We start from the raw sequence: 16,651 nt of genomic DNA, 5'->3' as shown, positions 1-16,651 counted from the left end.
GAAGATCATACTGTATTTAGGTTCTGAACTTAATAAAATAAACCACTTTCTGCTGCACTTTGCTTTTTGCCTTGTCCATTCAAGTCCATGATAACCCTAAATTCCACCTTCACCTTTGTGGTCATTTCTTTTTCAGCTTCTATTTCATTTTGTCATTTCAGCTGGAACTGGACAGGATCAAAAGGCAAATTTTCTCTTCTTCCCTGAGGGTGTCAAGGAGTTAGAAAGGGGTGTTATCAACTCTTGCCCTTAATTTGAGCTGCTGCCAAAAAAAAAAAAAAAAAAGTCACAAATTTGGATAGGGATGTTCTGCTCTGTAGTAGAATAAAAAATATATCTGACTGTCCAAACAGCCAGCCACCCCTCATCCATCTGGAGACAGTGCCATCAGCAAATTCAGACATACAGAGCAGAAGGTATCACAGTCTGTGTCTGGTCCTTGAGTCTGATGGAGGTAAATCACAGACACATCATGGAATCAGATTTCTACTTCCAAGTGTTGGAACTGAAATCCTTCCTGTTCCCCTAGGCCATTTCACCACTTTTTCACATGAGAAAATTTCCATTTACACTGCTTAGTAATATCACAGAACTTTTTTGACTTTGGTGTCATTCTGAATTAGGGAAACTGTGATCAGATCTCTAGGAAATGTTCTTGAGGAACTCAATGTTCTTGAGCACTTAAGTGCTCCTATTTTCAGTTCATTTCCACAGCAGCTCCCTAACAGCATCCTTTTGTCAATCTAACTGGAAAAAAAATCTCCTACAACCCTTTCCAGAGGTCATTTCTGGTATACACATATTAACTCTAGAAGACATTTTTCAAACACTAGTTTATAAAACTGAAAGAAGTGTTAAAACCTTCACTGGTGGCTGTTGATGCAGTAGTGCAACTGAGTGGCACAATATTCCCTCCAACTTTAACTCAGGAGGTATTTTTATTTATATATATATGTTTTTGATCATATAATTATCACCAGATGATATAATTTTGGAAGAAAGTGGGGAAAAAGAACCCTTTCTCCCAACCATTTATAGCTCTGAAATAGTTATTATCAATGTACCAGAACAGTTATTGTCCTTGCTTTGAAGTTAGCAATGTTAATAGGTGATAGAAATATTTTTAAATGAAGAAATTGTGTTATTAAATTCCTTGAAAGGGAATTGTTTATTCCGGAATACCACTTTGCAGATAATCTGTTGATATGTGGTTTTATTTTCAGATGAAAAACACTATCAGTAATTTGCTCAAAACTCTTCACTAATGATATAAATATCATCTTGTACAACTAAACAGTTCCATTCTGATAATTTTGAAGCTTTGTCTATGAGATTGCAAAAGGCAATGACCGCTATAAGTGCTATTGATCCTGCTGACTTTTACTTCCTAATTCTACAGCTTTTTAGTCCTGCCAATAAGCTGTCTCTCAGTATCCAGGCTTTCATGAAAAAAATCTGCTTCTTTTCAGTGTTGCTTACTTCTATAACCAACAATATGTCCAGTCCATTGCATACTGATAAATCCATGACAGATTAAGTCCATGACAGATTAAGTCCACAAAATATCAAATAGAGTTCAAGGAAGTATAAAATAAAAGAAACATTGGGAAACATTAATAGTGTGGTAGATTAAAAAAAAAAAAAAAAAAAAAAAAGAAGAAGAAATTTACTCAGACAGATTTTCTTTCAGCATTGTCATTAACAGAAGATGATAGACTGATCCCTCACCAATGCAGGATTAGCGGAAATTACGGAAATAAACACAAGCCTCATTGAAAGCATGAGAAGAAATGCCTCTGTAATGAATGTGACAGACACAGTTGAAAACGAATTGCCATTTTTATTCTACTTTTCAAAATATTAGGAAATAAGGAAATGACATTTCATCACATTACTGACAAAATATGAAATATATTAACAAGGATTAAAAAAATGAGCCTTTTGAGAAAAGTGAGAAAGAAAGTTGAATGAACCTACAATTTGCACTAAGCAGCTTCCATTTAGGAATTAATTGCTACTGTACTATCAGGTGTGTATATAACAAATAGAAGGCAATTGTGAAACTTTTAGGAAGATACGTCTTGTTTAAATTTGAAAGAAGTGATTTTGTTTCTTGTGTAAACTGGCTTGTGTTTATTTGACTGTTTAATTTAGAATTTCAGGCGCATATACTTATAAACACCCCTTTAAATGCTTGTTGTGTACATTTGCTTAGAAATAAGTATTGATGCAAAAGTGTGCTTTTCTATACAAAGTCATTGACACAGAAGGTCTACATTTTAGACATTTTTCCATGGAGAGGTCTGTTACAGTCTTTGCTATTTGACAAATGAAACAAGCACCATGCTTTTATATCAAGATTGTTTTTACATCTAGGTGACTTTAAAGTAACCACCTGCAAAGATTATGTCTTTACACAGATCTAGGCATGGATGCAATCATTTTAAACACACATACTGAGGTACAAACTATGTATGAAATGAGTCAGCCCAACTAGAAATGTTTCTCTCATCAAAGCTCAGTTAATGTCACGATTCTTTCAAAGACACTTGTGCACGTGTCCAAACATCTATGTTACCTAGTATCTTGTATTTATCTCACTGTCCTGCACTAGAAAATGGTTTTAGTGAATGTGATCTCTATTTTGAGAAAGGACCTTATTCAACAGCCATTACGTTACTGTCAAAATACTACTATAAGTGCTATAGTCATTTGTCTTCTTAAAGGCAGGTTGCTCTGGGATATAACTTAAATTTTCTCACATGGAAAAGCATATTACTTTTCTGCAGTGTGCAACGCCTTTTAAAGAAAAAATAATTCTACTTTTTATTTTAAATTAGTTTTATTTCACTACACACTTCAAATAAATATTCTCCTGATAAAGATGTATTATTTTATACTTTCTAACCAAATAACAATACAAAACCTGCATACATTCAAAATCCTCAATAAATTAAAAGTGACTGGATTCTACATTTCTAATACTCCATTCACCAGAGAAAAAAGCAGGTGTTCCTGTGAGTGCAGATCTCAGATCACCACACACTGCTGATCCACAAGCTTCCCAAGTATTATTATCCATGAAATTTCAATGCTAAAGCTGCAGTGTTGGCAGCAAACTTATTTATTTAATTAATTATTTACTTATTTTTGTTGCCTATCACTAGAAGACTAGAACAGTGAGAAACTAAAAGCAAACTACAAACATCTTCCCCCATCCACACTCTTCCACCTCCTCCCCCTGAGCAGGGCTGGGGAGCAGGGAATGGGGGATGCGGTCAGTCCCTAACACTTCATCTCTGCCACTCCTTCATGGTCACTCTCTGCCCCTGCTCCTTCTCGTCCTTTCCAAACTGATCGTGTAGGGGCTTTCCACAGACAGCAGCTCTTCAAGCACTGCTCCCACATGGCTCTGTACCATGGGGTCCATCCATCCCCCAGGAGCAAACTGCTCCAGCATGGGTCCCCCATGGGCAGCAGCTCCCCCAGACCCCCTGCTCCTGTGTGGGCTCCTCTCCAGGGGCTGCAGCTCTGGCCTGGGGCCTGCTCCTGCAGGGGCTCTCCATGGGCCGCAGCCTCCTCCAGGCCACGTCCACCTGCTCCACCAGGGGCTCCTCCACGGGCTGCAGCGTGGAGATCTGCTCTATGTGGGACCCAAGGGCTGCAGGGGGACAGCCTGCTCCACCAGGCGCCTCTCCACAGGCCACAGGGGAACTGCTGCTGTGTGCCTGGAACACCTCCTGCTGCACTGACACTGGGGGCTGCAGGGCTGCTTCCCTCACATGTTCTCACTCCTGTTCTCACTCCTCTCTCCCAGTTGCTGTTGCTCAGCAGCTTTTTTTTTTTTTTTTTTTTTTTTTTTTCCCCCCTTTCTTCAATCTGCTGTCCCAAAGACCCAACCAGCATCGCTCACTGGCTTGGCTCTGGCCAGCAGCAGGTCCTTTTGGAGCCGTCTGGAGCTGGCTCTGATCTGACATGGGGCAGCTGCTGGGCTCTGCTCTCGAAGTCCACTACTGCCACCCCCTAGCAACCAAAACCTTGCCATGTAAACCCAGTACATGATCGTACACGTTTTTTGTTTGTTTGTTTGTGTACATGTGTATATTTTTGTGTGCATGTATATTTTGTTACGTGTGTTTATGGAAGAGCTCTTAGGCTCTGGCACTCCATGAGGGCAAATTACTCTAGTTCTTTAAAATGGAGCCAAACCAGTTACATGCCAAACAGGAAAAAAGGGCACTAGTTAGTTGTTCTTCTTGCACGCCAATTGGCTGAAATTTTAATAGGACACTCAAGAACATGTTCAAACAAAACATTTCAAAAAGCAATGAAAACAAACAGAATATATCATATTTATATTATTGTTGGAGTAAATCAGGGCACATCCATTTAATTGAAGTAATGACAGTTCACCTTTCCCCTGGGCTTTAAAACCTCCTTTACAATTAAACAAAACAAAACCAGGCATCAGATCACAGACAGAGAATCAGAGAAGGATAGACAAATTATATTGTTTAAATATTCTAGCACCTGCACAGAAGCTAGTTCATGAATATTTAACTCAGAAAAGGTACAGATGCTTAGTTGTCCATTGAAACCTCATTTGCTCCATTTCTGTAACAGTTTCAAAAATATCTCTGTGAATTGACTGTCACTATCCTATTACTGAAAACTAAAGGATAAATGCTCTTCTGAGATATGCCCATGGTCTCTGCCTTCCCCGTGTATTTGGAGAGCTCACTACTGCTGTCAACAGAGCTCCCACCTTCCCTCAAAGAGTCCTCCTCCCATCTCCCATGCCTCCTCCATCCCAGACTTCCCAGGGAAATCTGTGTAACAAATGGATGAGGCTGCTAGACAGAATATATTATCTTTCTCCTTTTTAATGCTAGATCAGGAAAAGATAATGTCGAGAGAGGCTCTAACTGAGCAGGCTGCTAACAACCTTGTGCTGAGAGGGAGCACCTTCACAGCTGTATTCAGCAGCCACCTGTAGCTAAAGCATCCTCAGGGTATGTGAACCAAAACTTCAGCCAAAGGACAACCTAAGCCAAGAGTTGAGTCCCCAAGTCCCTGAATTTTCATCACCTTCCAGAAATGGCTCTGTGCTCCCGCCTGTTCTCACCAGCTTGTGAGCAGAAGGGAGAGAATACAGCACAACTGCAGCTTATACCTAGAGTGCTGCATTTGTAAACAATTTTTCAGATGAAGCGGTAATTATTATTATAGCACTGTTATGTAGAAAAGCAACAGGAATTTGAAGTAACAGAATGATAATGGCTAACAGCTCAGCTAAGTATAAAGGAAAAAAATGCTTACAAAATGGTGGAAACAGGGTATTTGTACTTTTTTATGTGGACAATGCATTTAGTTGTAACAATAATTATATGGATTACACTGATAATAATGGAGATGAAGGAAGAGGAAATTATGAGTTGTGTTATGACTTGGTATTAAATATGAACTGTAAGAATAAGCTGAAAATCGAGCTTTCTCCCACTGACGTAACTTTTTATGTCCTGGATTCATACTGCCATACAGACCTTATTTTAGATAAGGCAGTGTACTTAAAGTTTTATCATTGTGACTGTGAGTTACCTGAAGCATCACATATGCTCTTTGCTCTTTTCTTTGTCCCAGTACCATCTTGCTAACAGAAACTAATAAAATCCAAAAAAGAAAATGGAGAGGTGGGCTATTTTCCATGTGTGAGAAATACACTGCATTTTCCAAACCTCCAGAAAAGATGTGATCTTCATAGGAACTTTGCTGTGAGAACTGTGTACAGTTTACAACTGGGCTCTGCAAAATGGGATGCTGCTGAGTCTTTGATTTAATGAAAACTTAGGAAGGCAATCCAATTCACTGCAGGGGCTGCTTTGTTCTTTCATTACGATTCTTTTTTAATGAGAAAGACGATCGCAAGGATAAACTCGATTCCTCTGAATTTTTACACTAATTACATACAAAGCACCATTCTTGCAGAGCAGGACTTATCTCCTTCGGACAATACAGTTATCATCTTGTAACCACACTTCAAATCTCCCGTATGAACACTGGAGCTATGTGCGCTGCATATAGATTTGACTACCCTGGCTAGCTACTTGAATTGATGAATGTTTAAAGATTCCATAAATCACAGGCAAATACTGATACTGCATGAAATGGGAGAGATGACCCTTGCATTCTGCTTACAGCTGTAGGATCAAGGGTACACTATTTTATCAGAACCATTAACTTTCCTCATTGTAGTGGGAAGGGATGGTTGGTTTTGTAAACAGCACTTGAGATGTTTATGTGTTAAGGGGGGGGGGAAAAGAGTCAAATCCATACACTAACACTTCAAAGGACAGTTACCTCTTAATTCTACATAAAATAGACTGTTATGCTCTGTTTGTGATTCAGTTCACATCCTTAAGAGACAATTTATTATTCGACAAAATGTAAGGCAATCTTATCTAGATAGGGTGCTGCTTTATCATCAAATAAAATTACCATGAATGACATTCACCCCTGCACAATACTGTGACACTACGGGACAAATTTCCAAGCTCAGTGTGTGCCCACTGCCATAGTACTCAAGCACTTCCAGGAATGTGCTGAGAAACACCTGGCTTTCTACACGCTCAAAAGCCTTCATTCTTTAACCTATATCATCCGTGCCTGTATTTGGATCTGTGGCACAAATATGAGTACACGTTACCGCAGCTGCTGAGATGGGAACGCAAATCAAGGAGCTGAGAAGTGCAAGTGTTCAAATGGCACTTTCTAAGAGCTTCCTCAAACCTGCCCACTTGTGCCTCCAGTGACAAGGCTTCTCTTCTCAAACAGGTTCCCACAGACTTCCATGCAGATTAGCATCATGTTTGAAAGGCTAGCATGGTTCCTGGAAAAGCTTGCAGGGAGGGAGCTTCACAGGCACAGCAACAAATCCTAAATCCTGATCCAAGCCTAAATGCTTGCAAAAATATGTTTTGAGTTTGCCTGAAGACTCCAGTTTTGGTGCTGGAATCAACATGAAAAGCATCACAATGTAAAATGCTACACTCATCAGCGTTTTGATTCTGTTAAATCCCACTAGCTACCTGTGATGTTGCAGCTGTAAGCTGAATAAATGCATCACCTCCCATTTCATTGCGTCTCTGCTTTCTATTTATGGACTGACTGGCAAGGAATGGCCACATCTGGCTAAATGTTCCTAAACAGGGACCTGCATGTACATTTACCTCCAGGGCAAAACTGCCTTATTCTCAAGTAGTATATTCAGTATAGACATTGCCTCACAGTGATGATGCAGCATCTTGATGCAAACACGGTCTATCACCCAGGACTTCAGCCAGCCTAAAGCTCCTTTTATGCTCACTGCACTTTTGCTTTTATAAAATATGCACCAGCCTTTGAATCATGGTGCAAATCTGCATGCTGTTTCTAGAAGAAACTGGTTGATGGCATAAACCTGATAGCCAGAAACATGACCGTGTCTGAACTTCCTGAACTGAGTGTGACTGGTGCTTCTCACCGCCTCATCTAAATCCTCCAGGGATTTTGTTACAAGGAGAGGTACCCCTAATTCATATGCAACCTTAGTAGAAATTCATTTATCTCCGTAGACAGGACCTTGCATTTCCTCATTTAGGTTTAGAGGGTGGTAAGAGATTTGTTTTTCCTCTTGACTAAGTCAGCAGACAGGAAAAATGAGGTGCTCAATGCCCTTTTGCCCAACACTTCTCTTGTCTTTGATGGCACAAAGAATGCTTCTTTGACCAGCAGAGCTATTTTGAAAGCAAAGCAGTAAAATAAGAGGCATCTCTTGACTCTGAATGAGCTGCACCAGCAACCATGGGCTACTGCTACAAAGAATGCTACAGCATGGATGCTTGATTACACCTGGCCTTCATTGCTTTGGGGTCACCACGAGTGGGTTAGCGTTTGCATCGTTAAACCATGGCACACTGTGTTCATGCTTAACTGCTGCCACCTGCATCCTAAAGGAAAAGTACTTTCCAATTTTTAGTTTGTATGTGCTGCGGGATGTACATGATTTATCTGAATATGATGCAAGATGATAGACTGTGCTGCTTTCTCTAGGAGTAGCAGAAAGGTAAACATTTTGTAATATGGCCTGCATGCTATGGGTTTGGATAGCAGGTGCCTAGCCTAACAGTGAGGAAGTAGAACAGAGAAATTAAAACACGAGAAAGGGATGGCTGAGGTTTCTTTTTGTGGCATTACCTGCTGACACCTTTTCACTACATTTGGGGCTAGGATTCACCTCTGTGTTTATTGTTAAACAGCTGACAAAGCAAAACACACCTGATGAAAATGAAAACTGACTAAGCCCTGAGAGGCCTGGTCCCTTGTGTAGGTGGACAGGAGCAGCAGAACCAAAGCAGAAAGCTTCTGCGTGTTGGTTAGTGGAACAAGGTAGCTGACAATGAAAAACCCTGAGGGTAAAACAAAACAAAACAAACAAACAAAAAAAACACCACTCAACCTCTCCACTAGGAACAGGAAACCAAAACAAAATAACAAAAGACAGAACGGTCAAGTTTATTGTTTTTAACCCTGCCTTCCTGTCATCAATGTGGTCTACTGTTTTTTATCTTGTCTTCCTGGGCTGCATCAACACAGGAGGGGCCAGCAGGTCGAGGGAGGCGATTGCTGTCCCCTTCTGCTCTGCCCCTCTGGGGCCCCCCTTGAGTCCTGCATCCAGGTCTGGGGCCCCCAGCACAAGAAGGATGTGGAGCTGTTAGGGCAGGTCCAGAGGAAGGCCACGAAGATGATCAAGGGGCTGGAGCTCCTCTCCTACAAAGAAAGGCTGAGAGAGCTGGGGATGTTCAGCCTGAAGAAGAGAAGGCTCTGGGGAGACCTCATTGCAGCTTTTCAATACTTATGGGGGGCTTAAAAATAGATGGAGAGCAACTTTTTGCTCAGTCAGATAATGACAGGACAAGGGGGAACAGTTTTAAACTAAAAGAAAGGAGATGTAGCTTAGATGTAAGGAGGAAATTCTTCACTGCGAGGGTGGTGAGGCCCTGGCACAGATTGCCCAGAGAAGCTGTGGATGCCCCCTCCCTGGAGGTGCTCAAGGCCAGGCTGGATGGGGCCTTTGCCAACCTGATCTGGTGGGAGGTGTCCGTGCCTATGTCAGGGGTTGGGACTGGATGGTCTTTGAGGTCCCTTCCAACCCAAACCATTCTGTGATTCTGTGATTCTATGATTCCTACCAGCAGCATGGAATAAATCATACTCTGATGAAATTGTATCTCTTTCTGTATTATAGCTGAAAAATGCAGGAAGACTTCATTGGACTAGGAGGGGAAATTCTCTGGTTTTGGGAAACTGTCAAAAAGAACAGGATCCCAAAGTCCTCTGAAGACTACACATATGGGAAAAGTTTTAACCCCTCTGAATTGTAACCACCTACAGAGTATAATGATAAAGGCTCATACAGAGGAGAGGGCAGTACCATTCAGCATTTCACAGCAGGAGATTTCAAAAAAAAAATCACTTGGAAATAGAGGGAAAATTTAAACAGAAAAAAAAAATGATTATGCAAATGGCACTGAACTCATACTGCTTTTTTTCTAGTTAGATAGCTCTGGTGCCCATGATGTGATAGGAAAACCCCAAACACATAGCAAGTCATACTTCTTGCTCCTGTGCATTCTATCCAAAACAGAAAATTGCAGGCTACAAAAAAAATCTTCTCTGCAATTTTTAGTGTCTGTAAATCACCAGAGTTTTATTTTAATTTCTCCCAAAGTGCAGAATTCCCTCTGAATATGAAAAGGGTTCTTCAAAGCCCAGACAAAAGGACTGTTTGGCTGACCATTTCCATAATAAACATATCCCACACAGTTTGGCATCCCCAATTAGAAGCCCAGAGTAATTAGGAGAAAGTACACTGCAGACTACAAAGCTCCACACAATAGGGAGAATATGCAGTACAGAGAATACCAAATACCAGAATGTCACCATTTTTCTTCATCCCAAGCCATACTCACTGAGATGCTTATTTTTTACAACACAGTTATCCTGGTCCGTTGCAGCAAGAGGGCCAGGAGGGTCTAGGCCAGCTTGATACTTGCTTCCCCCAGGTTTCAAGGGGAATTTGAAGTCTGCAATGTGTTTGCAAGCCTGAGCATAGGCTGGGTCCCAGCATCACCACCATCTTCTCCTGAGGGACTGAGGGCCATTTCTGTCATCGGCAGAGAGGGCCATGAGACAGCAAGTCTGGAGCTGCGCAGGTTTTGTTCAACACTGGGGGCATAAACAAGTTCTTTGTTCTACAGCAGAGGCACGAACGTGCTGAGGAAGTGGAACGATGACAAAATGCATCTTTTCTCACCAAAATCACTCCCTGACATCCTAAGTGAACAGGAAGTCCCATATTTCTGAAGGCATCTCATTGAACATGCTGACAGGATCGATGCTTTTCCAGAAGACTTTTCATCTCAATGGTACAGCACATATTGCCCGAAGTACTTTATATCTAATATAGTTTGATCAGGTTAAATCATGTACTCTCCTTGTTTCCCACATACGTTTTTATCTGCAGTCAACAAACAAGGTGTTAATGTTGAAGAAATTCTGGTATGTCTACCAAAGTTAACTGCATAATACCAGCTTTGAGTTAATATAACATTGCTAGTGGAATGAAATTGAGTTAAAAAAGAGACATTTATCCTTTCAATAGATAGCTGACAATCGCTTCAGTAAAACAGAGCAATGCCTATAAAGTGTTATACTTGCCTTCAAGTTGCCTGATTCAGTTTTTCTGGGGAAGTAGGAAGGATATTATGGTAGTTGTTTTTGTTTTTGTTTGTTTGTTTATTTGTTTTTGCTGTTGTTCTGTTTTGTTTTGGTGTTTGTTTTTGTTTTGTGTGTGTGTGGTTTTTTATTGTTATTTTTTTTCATGTATCTAAAAGGAGATAAATGTTTAAATAGCAGGTAAATCAGGACATGATTGAGATATTAAGGTCATAAACAAAACCAACATAGAAATGCATTAAAAATGATATTCCAGTGACATGACTGCAATCCTTAATAGTCTCAAGGGATTCTGTAACTAACTTAGGGGTACAGATAAGATCTGATTATGTGTCAAATCTGAGACATTACAGTTACTCTAGTGAAAATCGTATTTGCATCGATATATGCTATAACCTCATTGCTTAGTCTAGGAGCAGAACTCATCCAGACATAAAGAGATTCATAAAAACTTTTCTGAAGTAGCAAATTATTGCCACTAATGGTGGCCTGAAAATACAGGGTAACTTGTTGCACTGAAATTAAAGGAGCAGCTTGCCACTTGTGCAGAATTTGGCTCTTAAGGCTTTATGTTCCCCTTCTGTTCAAAACACATCCATACTGCTCCCTCATCCCTTGTGCTCTAGAATAACAAAAAATAGCAATTTCACATTTTCTCTTTTTTCTTCAAATGATGTCTAGTAGATGTGTTGTTTTCATTTGTAGCATATGTGAGGTGGCTTTTAGAAGTAATTTATTTTTGGTTGCAAGCTGCTGATGCTTGCACCCATGTTGACTGTTAGTAATTAACACCTTCTGGTCCACTATGGACAATTTCCCACTTACTGCTTTTTAAGGTGCTAAAACTAATCTCCACCAGTTCTGTGTCCCATAGCTTCATTTCACTGAGAGAAATCTTCTCTCCCTGATAGCTACGGCTTTTCTTTTCCTCATTTAGTAATAATATACAACCCAAAGGGCTATCTGGAAGTGTCCTGACAAGATTTCGCTTAGCAGAATCCTCTGTTGACAAGGGGACAGAGCTGAGATAATATGTGTTAAAACCTTCTCAAATCAGAGGTGTTACCATGGACAAATACAGGTTTTGGCTGTAAAAACAACAGGCATGAGAGGAAGCTACCTCAGAAGTAAGAACTGAGAGTTTCAGTATTAGTTATTCAATTTATTATTTTTTTTTTGCATATCAGCCAGATAAAACATAATGATATTCATTGCCTGGTGTTGCTGCATAAGTGACATTAATTATATAGCAATGTTTTTATACAAAACAAAACAAAAAACTCTTGAATAATTATATTCAGACCCCAGCATCTCAACACTAGTGCATTAATGAGCATTTAACTGGAAGCTACAGATGGTACATAATATATTTGTGGATAAGTGGCTACCAGCATCTATGCATGTGTGAGTGTGCACACCTAGCTGTGAAGAACTTCTGTGCTCACATCTTCAGTGAAATAATACATTCAACTTCAATTTACATATAATATTTTTTTTTTAAATAAGCCCCAAAATATCCATAATAATAATATAAAAAAGATAATTATCTAGATACCAGACAGATCATTTAACAGAAACTTCAGAGCTCCTTATGTCTCAGAAAATTATAGTTTTCAGTCCTACTTTGAATTGAGCTTTTTTTGGCCACCACAAGTGACTGCTTCTCAGTGAGTACATTTCTGCAAAACCTCAGAGGTTAAGAAAGCAAGCAAAGAAAAAGACAAAGGGATGCAGTTATTTTTGACTACCAGCCAACTTATGATGGTCTGATTTCTGAAGGAAAAAGAGGGTAATTTAAAAAATCTTAAATCTTGCATGCAGAATAGGAGAACAGCACTTAAAAAAAAAAAAAAAAAAAAAAAAGCCTTCTGATGTTCCTGGCACTCAGAACAGAATCAGCCCATATAAAATTAATATAATTATTATGTGATTTCCATCTGCTAACGAAGCCAAACGATTAGAGCTGCTAGAAAAACTGCCTTAGTGGAACAAACACAGATAATGAATTTGAATAAATACACAAGCAAAAAGACAATGTCAAGCTCAATCATTTGGCAATATTAAATGCTGAGTAAATGAGTTGGCTGTGTATCGCTCTACCATTCAGCAGAAATGTTACAGTGAGTGATTGGATCAAGGATTTCTTTGCCTCTCTGGTCAGTTTCATTCTGGATTTTTTGGACCCTACACCAAACCATCTCTCTGTTTTTGACAGCTCCTTTTCCAGACTATTCCATTGGTCCCCATTACATTGTGCTCTGGTTGTTTGTACACTGTGTGTTTAGCTGCAGGCCTGTTCAAACATCTTCTCCAACCATTCTCACTCATCCAAAACATATTTTTGACCCATCCTTAAGATTTTCCCATTTACTTCCCAAACCTATTGTACTAGAACAACAGAGATCTCCAGCAAACTCTCTTTAATCAATCCCTATATTATCAACAGAGATAGAAAATTATTTATAAAAGTAAAATAGATCCTTTATTACAAGTATGTTTATACGAGTAAAACATAGTGCTTGATAGTGGGTTTGAAATGTCAATATATAGTGGTGTCAAACAGCACTGTAACCAAAGCCCTGTAATGCACATCAGATTTCTAGCCTATATATCATCTCATAAGCTGGCATTTTCAAAAAAAAGCAAAATCTATTTAAAAGTCATTGGGACTTGGCTTCCACAAAATCTAAATCAGTCCCAAGGAGGACATTTCTGGGATAGAACTTGTGAAGAGCGAGGCAATCCTACATTCAGAAAAAATTATTTTTAAACACAGATCTCCAGAAAGATGCCACTAATACACATTTTAAACCTTTTGCAGAGAAAAACGTGGTGATGCTTCCCCCTACACAAATTGAAATTCCAAGACAGTGAAACAGTGCCTGAGCAATCTTTCCTTACGTAAGAGCTGACATTTCCTTAGCAGATTGGCCTCTGCTGTTTCTGAAAAATGTCAATGGAGACCCAGTTTTGTAAAACTCAAGCTGTAATACATGGAAGCACTTTGTGTTGTAGGACAGTGGTATATTTTTAATTGTTTTATTTTTATTTATTTTCTTTTCATGGAAATTAAACCCTTATTGGTTTGGAACACTTTCATATGTTACTGTTTTGTATCTGAATACCACACTAATGGACAAACTTAAGCTTCAGAGTTGTTCCCAAATCATTTAAAGATGTAACATCAAAGAATGATTGAAGATATTTGCTCCTGTAAGAAAATGTGAACCCCTCAGTATGCCGATAGATGTCCTGAAGCCTAATACATATTCTAGTTCTTTTCCTTGATGGAGCCCTTCTCTCCTTATGTCAGGAGAGCACAATCACAAAAGTACATGATATTTTTGCTCTTTTATTTTGTTTCTAATCCATGTGTTCTGCGAAGATGAATAAATAAAATGAATACAAAAAAATGAGTGGGTAAGAAATGTACTTAAATGCATTCACCTCCCACACCTCATCTAGACATGAAATCACAGAGAAAGGAGGGACAGGCAGGAAAGGCATAAAAAAACTGTATTATATATAGGCTGTCAAACAGAGGATCATTTGACATATGGTATGAAGTGCACTTGAATGCATTTCTCATTTTGGCAGCCAGATCGCTTATACGAGCCCTGTCCCACAGCGGTGGCAGGGCTGTAGAGCTTCTCTGCCCACTCAGCGTTTCACAGTTACAGTATTCCAAATTCCCTCCTTTTATCTCCTACTTCGCAAACACTAAAAACTGGCTGCTATTTTTCACTAATAATAAGTGAACTACTGAGCTGCCTTGATGAGCAACTAGAATGAGCAAGCTCTTCTTTGCTTGCATCTGAGCTCTCCTTAACCTATGTAACTTGTAAAGCATGCTATTTCCTGGCAAAATACGCAGTCAAATCTAAAACAAACCCTGAATGTGTGGTTGTGGTACCACAGTGACAAGCCTAAGAGGAGCATTACCATAAAAATAGTTAGGATGTGAAAAGTACTGATGTTTCTTTCTTTTTTTTTTTTTTTTTGCTTAGAGGCAGAAGTACTATCCTTGAATCTATCCCTAATCATGAATCTACTAGTTTGTTCTTTGTTAATGAAAATCTTTTTTTTTTTTTTTTTGTTTATCCAATATGTATTGCTAGGCAATATAAATATGTTACAAATGTTAATGGGATACGTGTCTAAATCACAGTTAAATATAACTTGTTTATTATTTTTCTGCAAAAGCTTTATCCTCACTGTCTTACACAAAAGAGTTATGTGTTTCAGAGATGGACGCTTACCTTGTCTGACAGCTAGTGTTGTCGTGTAGACCAAGAATAGAAGGATATAATTGAGGAAGCTCTGAAAAACAGGTGTGTTGGCATGGAAATCTTCTGACAAATACTTGCTCGTGAGGCCAATGCCACAGATAAGGAGGGAGAGTACCTGGCCAAGAGCCACAGACAGCAAGAGATCCCTAAAAGGAATGAGAAAAACACAGACATTAAACACTGAGCCTCCTCATGCTCATCCTCCTCCAGAATCATGTTTGAAAGTGTTAAGACACAGAAGAAACACGATGCTTCAATCAGCAAGGTATCTGCTGGGTGTAGTGATGTAACAGTTCCATTATTTCTGCACTTATCACTGGCTTAAACACCGCCCAAGCACACCAGCTTTTATTCACATATTAAACAACAGCAGATGGTAAATCTCTACCATTTGATTTCACATTTCACTAGGGATAAACGATAGTTTAAATGCAACCAACATACAGCACTTCTTTCTTCAAGCCTTTTCCTTAACAGAGAGACCCAGGAGTATCATTCAACTAAAACTGGAATTACAGCTCTTCCAGGACTTAGTAGCCAGAGAAACAAAAAAAGCAGAGGAAGGATTTTATCGTGTTTCACCACCAACATGAATATACTGTGCAACTTCATTCCCCTCATTTCATTTCCATTTCATTGTATAAACTGTTCTTTCCACCCACTATGCAAATGTATGTATCTTTTCTTTTGTCTTTATTACCACTCTTTCCTTTCTGTTTGGAGAAAGTGGAAGGTTCTGCTTTTTTCATCCCTGTCTCCTTTTGTTTCTTAAGCCTGTATTTTCTGATTTGACTTCTTGCTTTAATCTGTTTTTCTTGACCTTGATCTCCGGTCTCCACTGTTCTCCTATCTAATGTTCCACATTTTCTCTCCCCACAGGTCTCTGATAGTTTTCCCCTTTGTACATGTTTTCTGTCTTCATATAATTTTCTCCTCCTTACTCAAGAAACTGCTGTATCTGAAAGCCCACTATTTTATGGTACATATTATGTCCTTTCTTCAGTCTTCTCTGTGATATCCTTTTCCATTCCAACTATCTGTTTCTTGTACTCTTCCATCAGAACTGTACAGCCTTATTCAGCCCAAACAACCTGCCTTTTCTAATTTGTTTTCAGTCATAGAATATCCACAGGACAGGTATATATGTGCTTTTGAATTACCCTTTTCCCAGATCCAATGTTGGTCAGTACTTCTGTGCTAATCAAGGCTGTTCCACCACCACCCTTGCTCCATGCAAAGGCACAAAACGCATCACATTGATATGGAGCAGCAGCAATAACAACTGCTGCCAAGGACTGCAAAAGGACATCAGAAGGGGACAGTTAGTCCAAGTCCTCCTGGCTGCTGCTGTCACTGTCATCAGCCTGTAGGCTGAGAGACTGTAGGTCTCTCAGGAAACTCAAGAAGGAGAAGGGAAGCATGTTCTGCACGTCTCATTAGAGGCTCATACAAAGAAAAAGGCATTAGGCAATCCTAAGGTTGTAAAAGAAAGAGGGGAGCTCTCTGCTCAGCTGTAACAATATTTCATATTTCACGTGTGCTCTCTTCTGCCAGCTCATAAAAAAAAAAAAAAAAAACATCGCTTCAAG

At 39.5% G+C, this 16,651-nt stretch overlaps 1 protein-coding gene across 1 annotated transcript in view; it reads right to left on the bottom strand.

Moving 5' to 3' along the window:
* SLC35F1 (solute carrier family 35 member F1) overlaps positions 1-16,651 on the bottom strand; it is a 246,142-nt gene that overhangs the window by 91,094 nt on the left and 138,397 nt on the right. The window contains exon 2 of the mRNA XM_032183649.1: positions 15,033-15,208. Within this exon, the coding sequence (XP_032039540.1) occupies positions 15,033-15,208 (176 nt within the window). The remainder of the gene's footprint in view (positions 1-15,032; positions 15,209-16,651) is intronic.

Source organism: Aythya fuligula, chromosome 3 (genome assembly GCF_009819795.1).
Source record: "Aythya fuligula isolate bAytFul2 chromosome 3, bAytFul2.pri, whole genome shotgun sequence".
NCBI classification, from domain to species: Eukaryota; Metazoa; Chordata; class Aves; order Anseriformes; family Anatidae; genus Aythya; species Aythya fuligula.
This window is presented reverse-complemented; position numbering and strand designations above follow the sequence as displayed.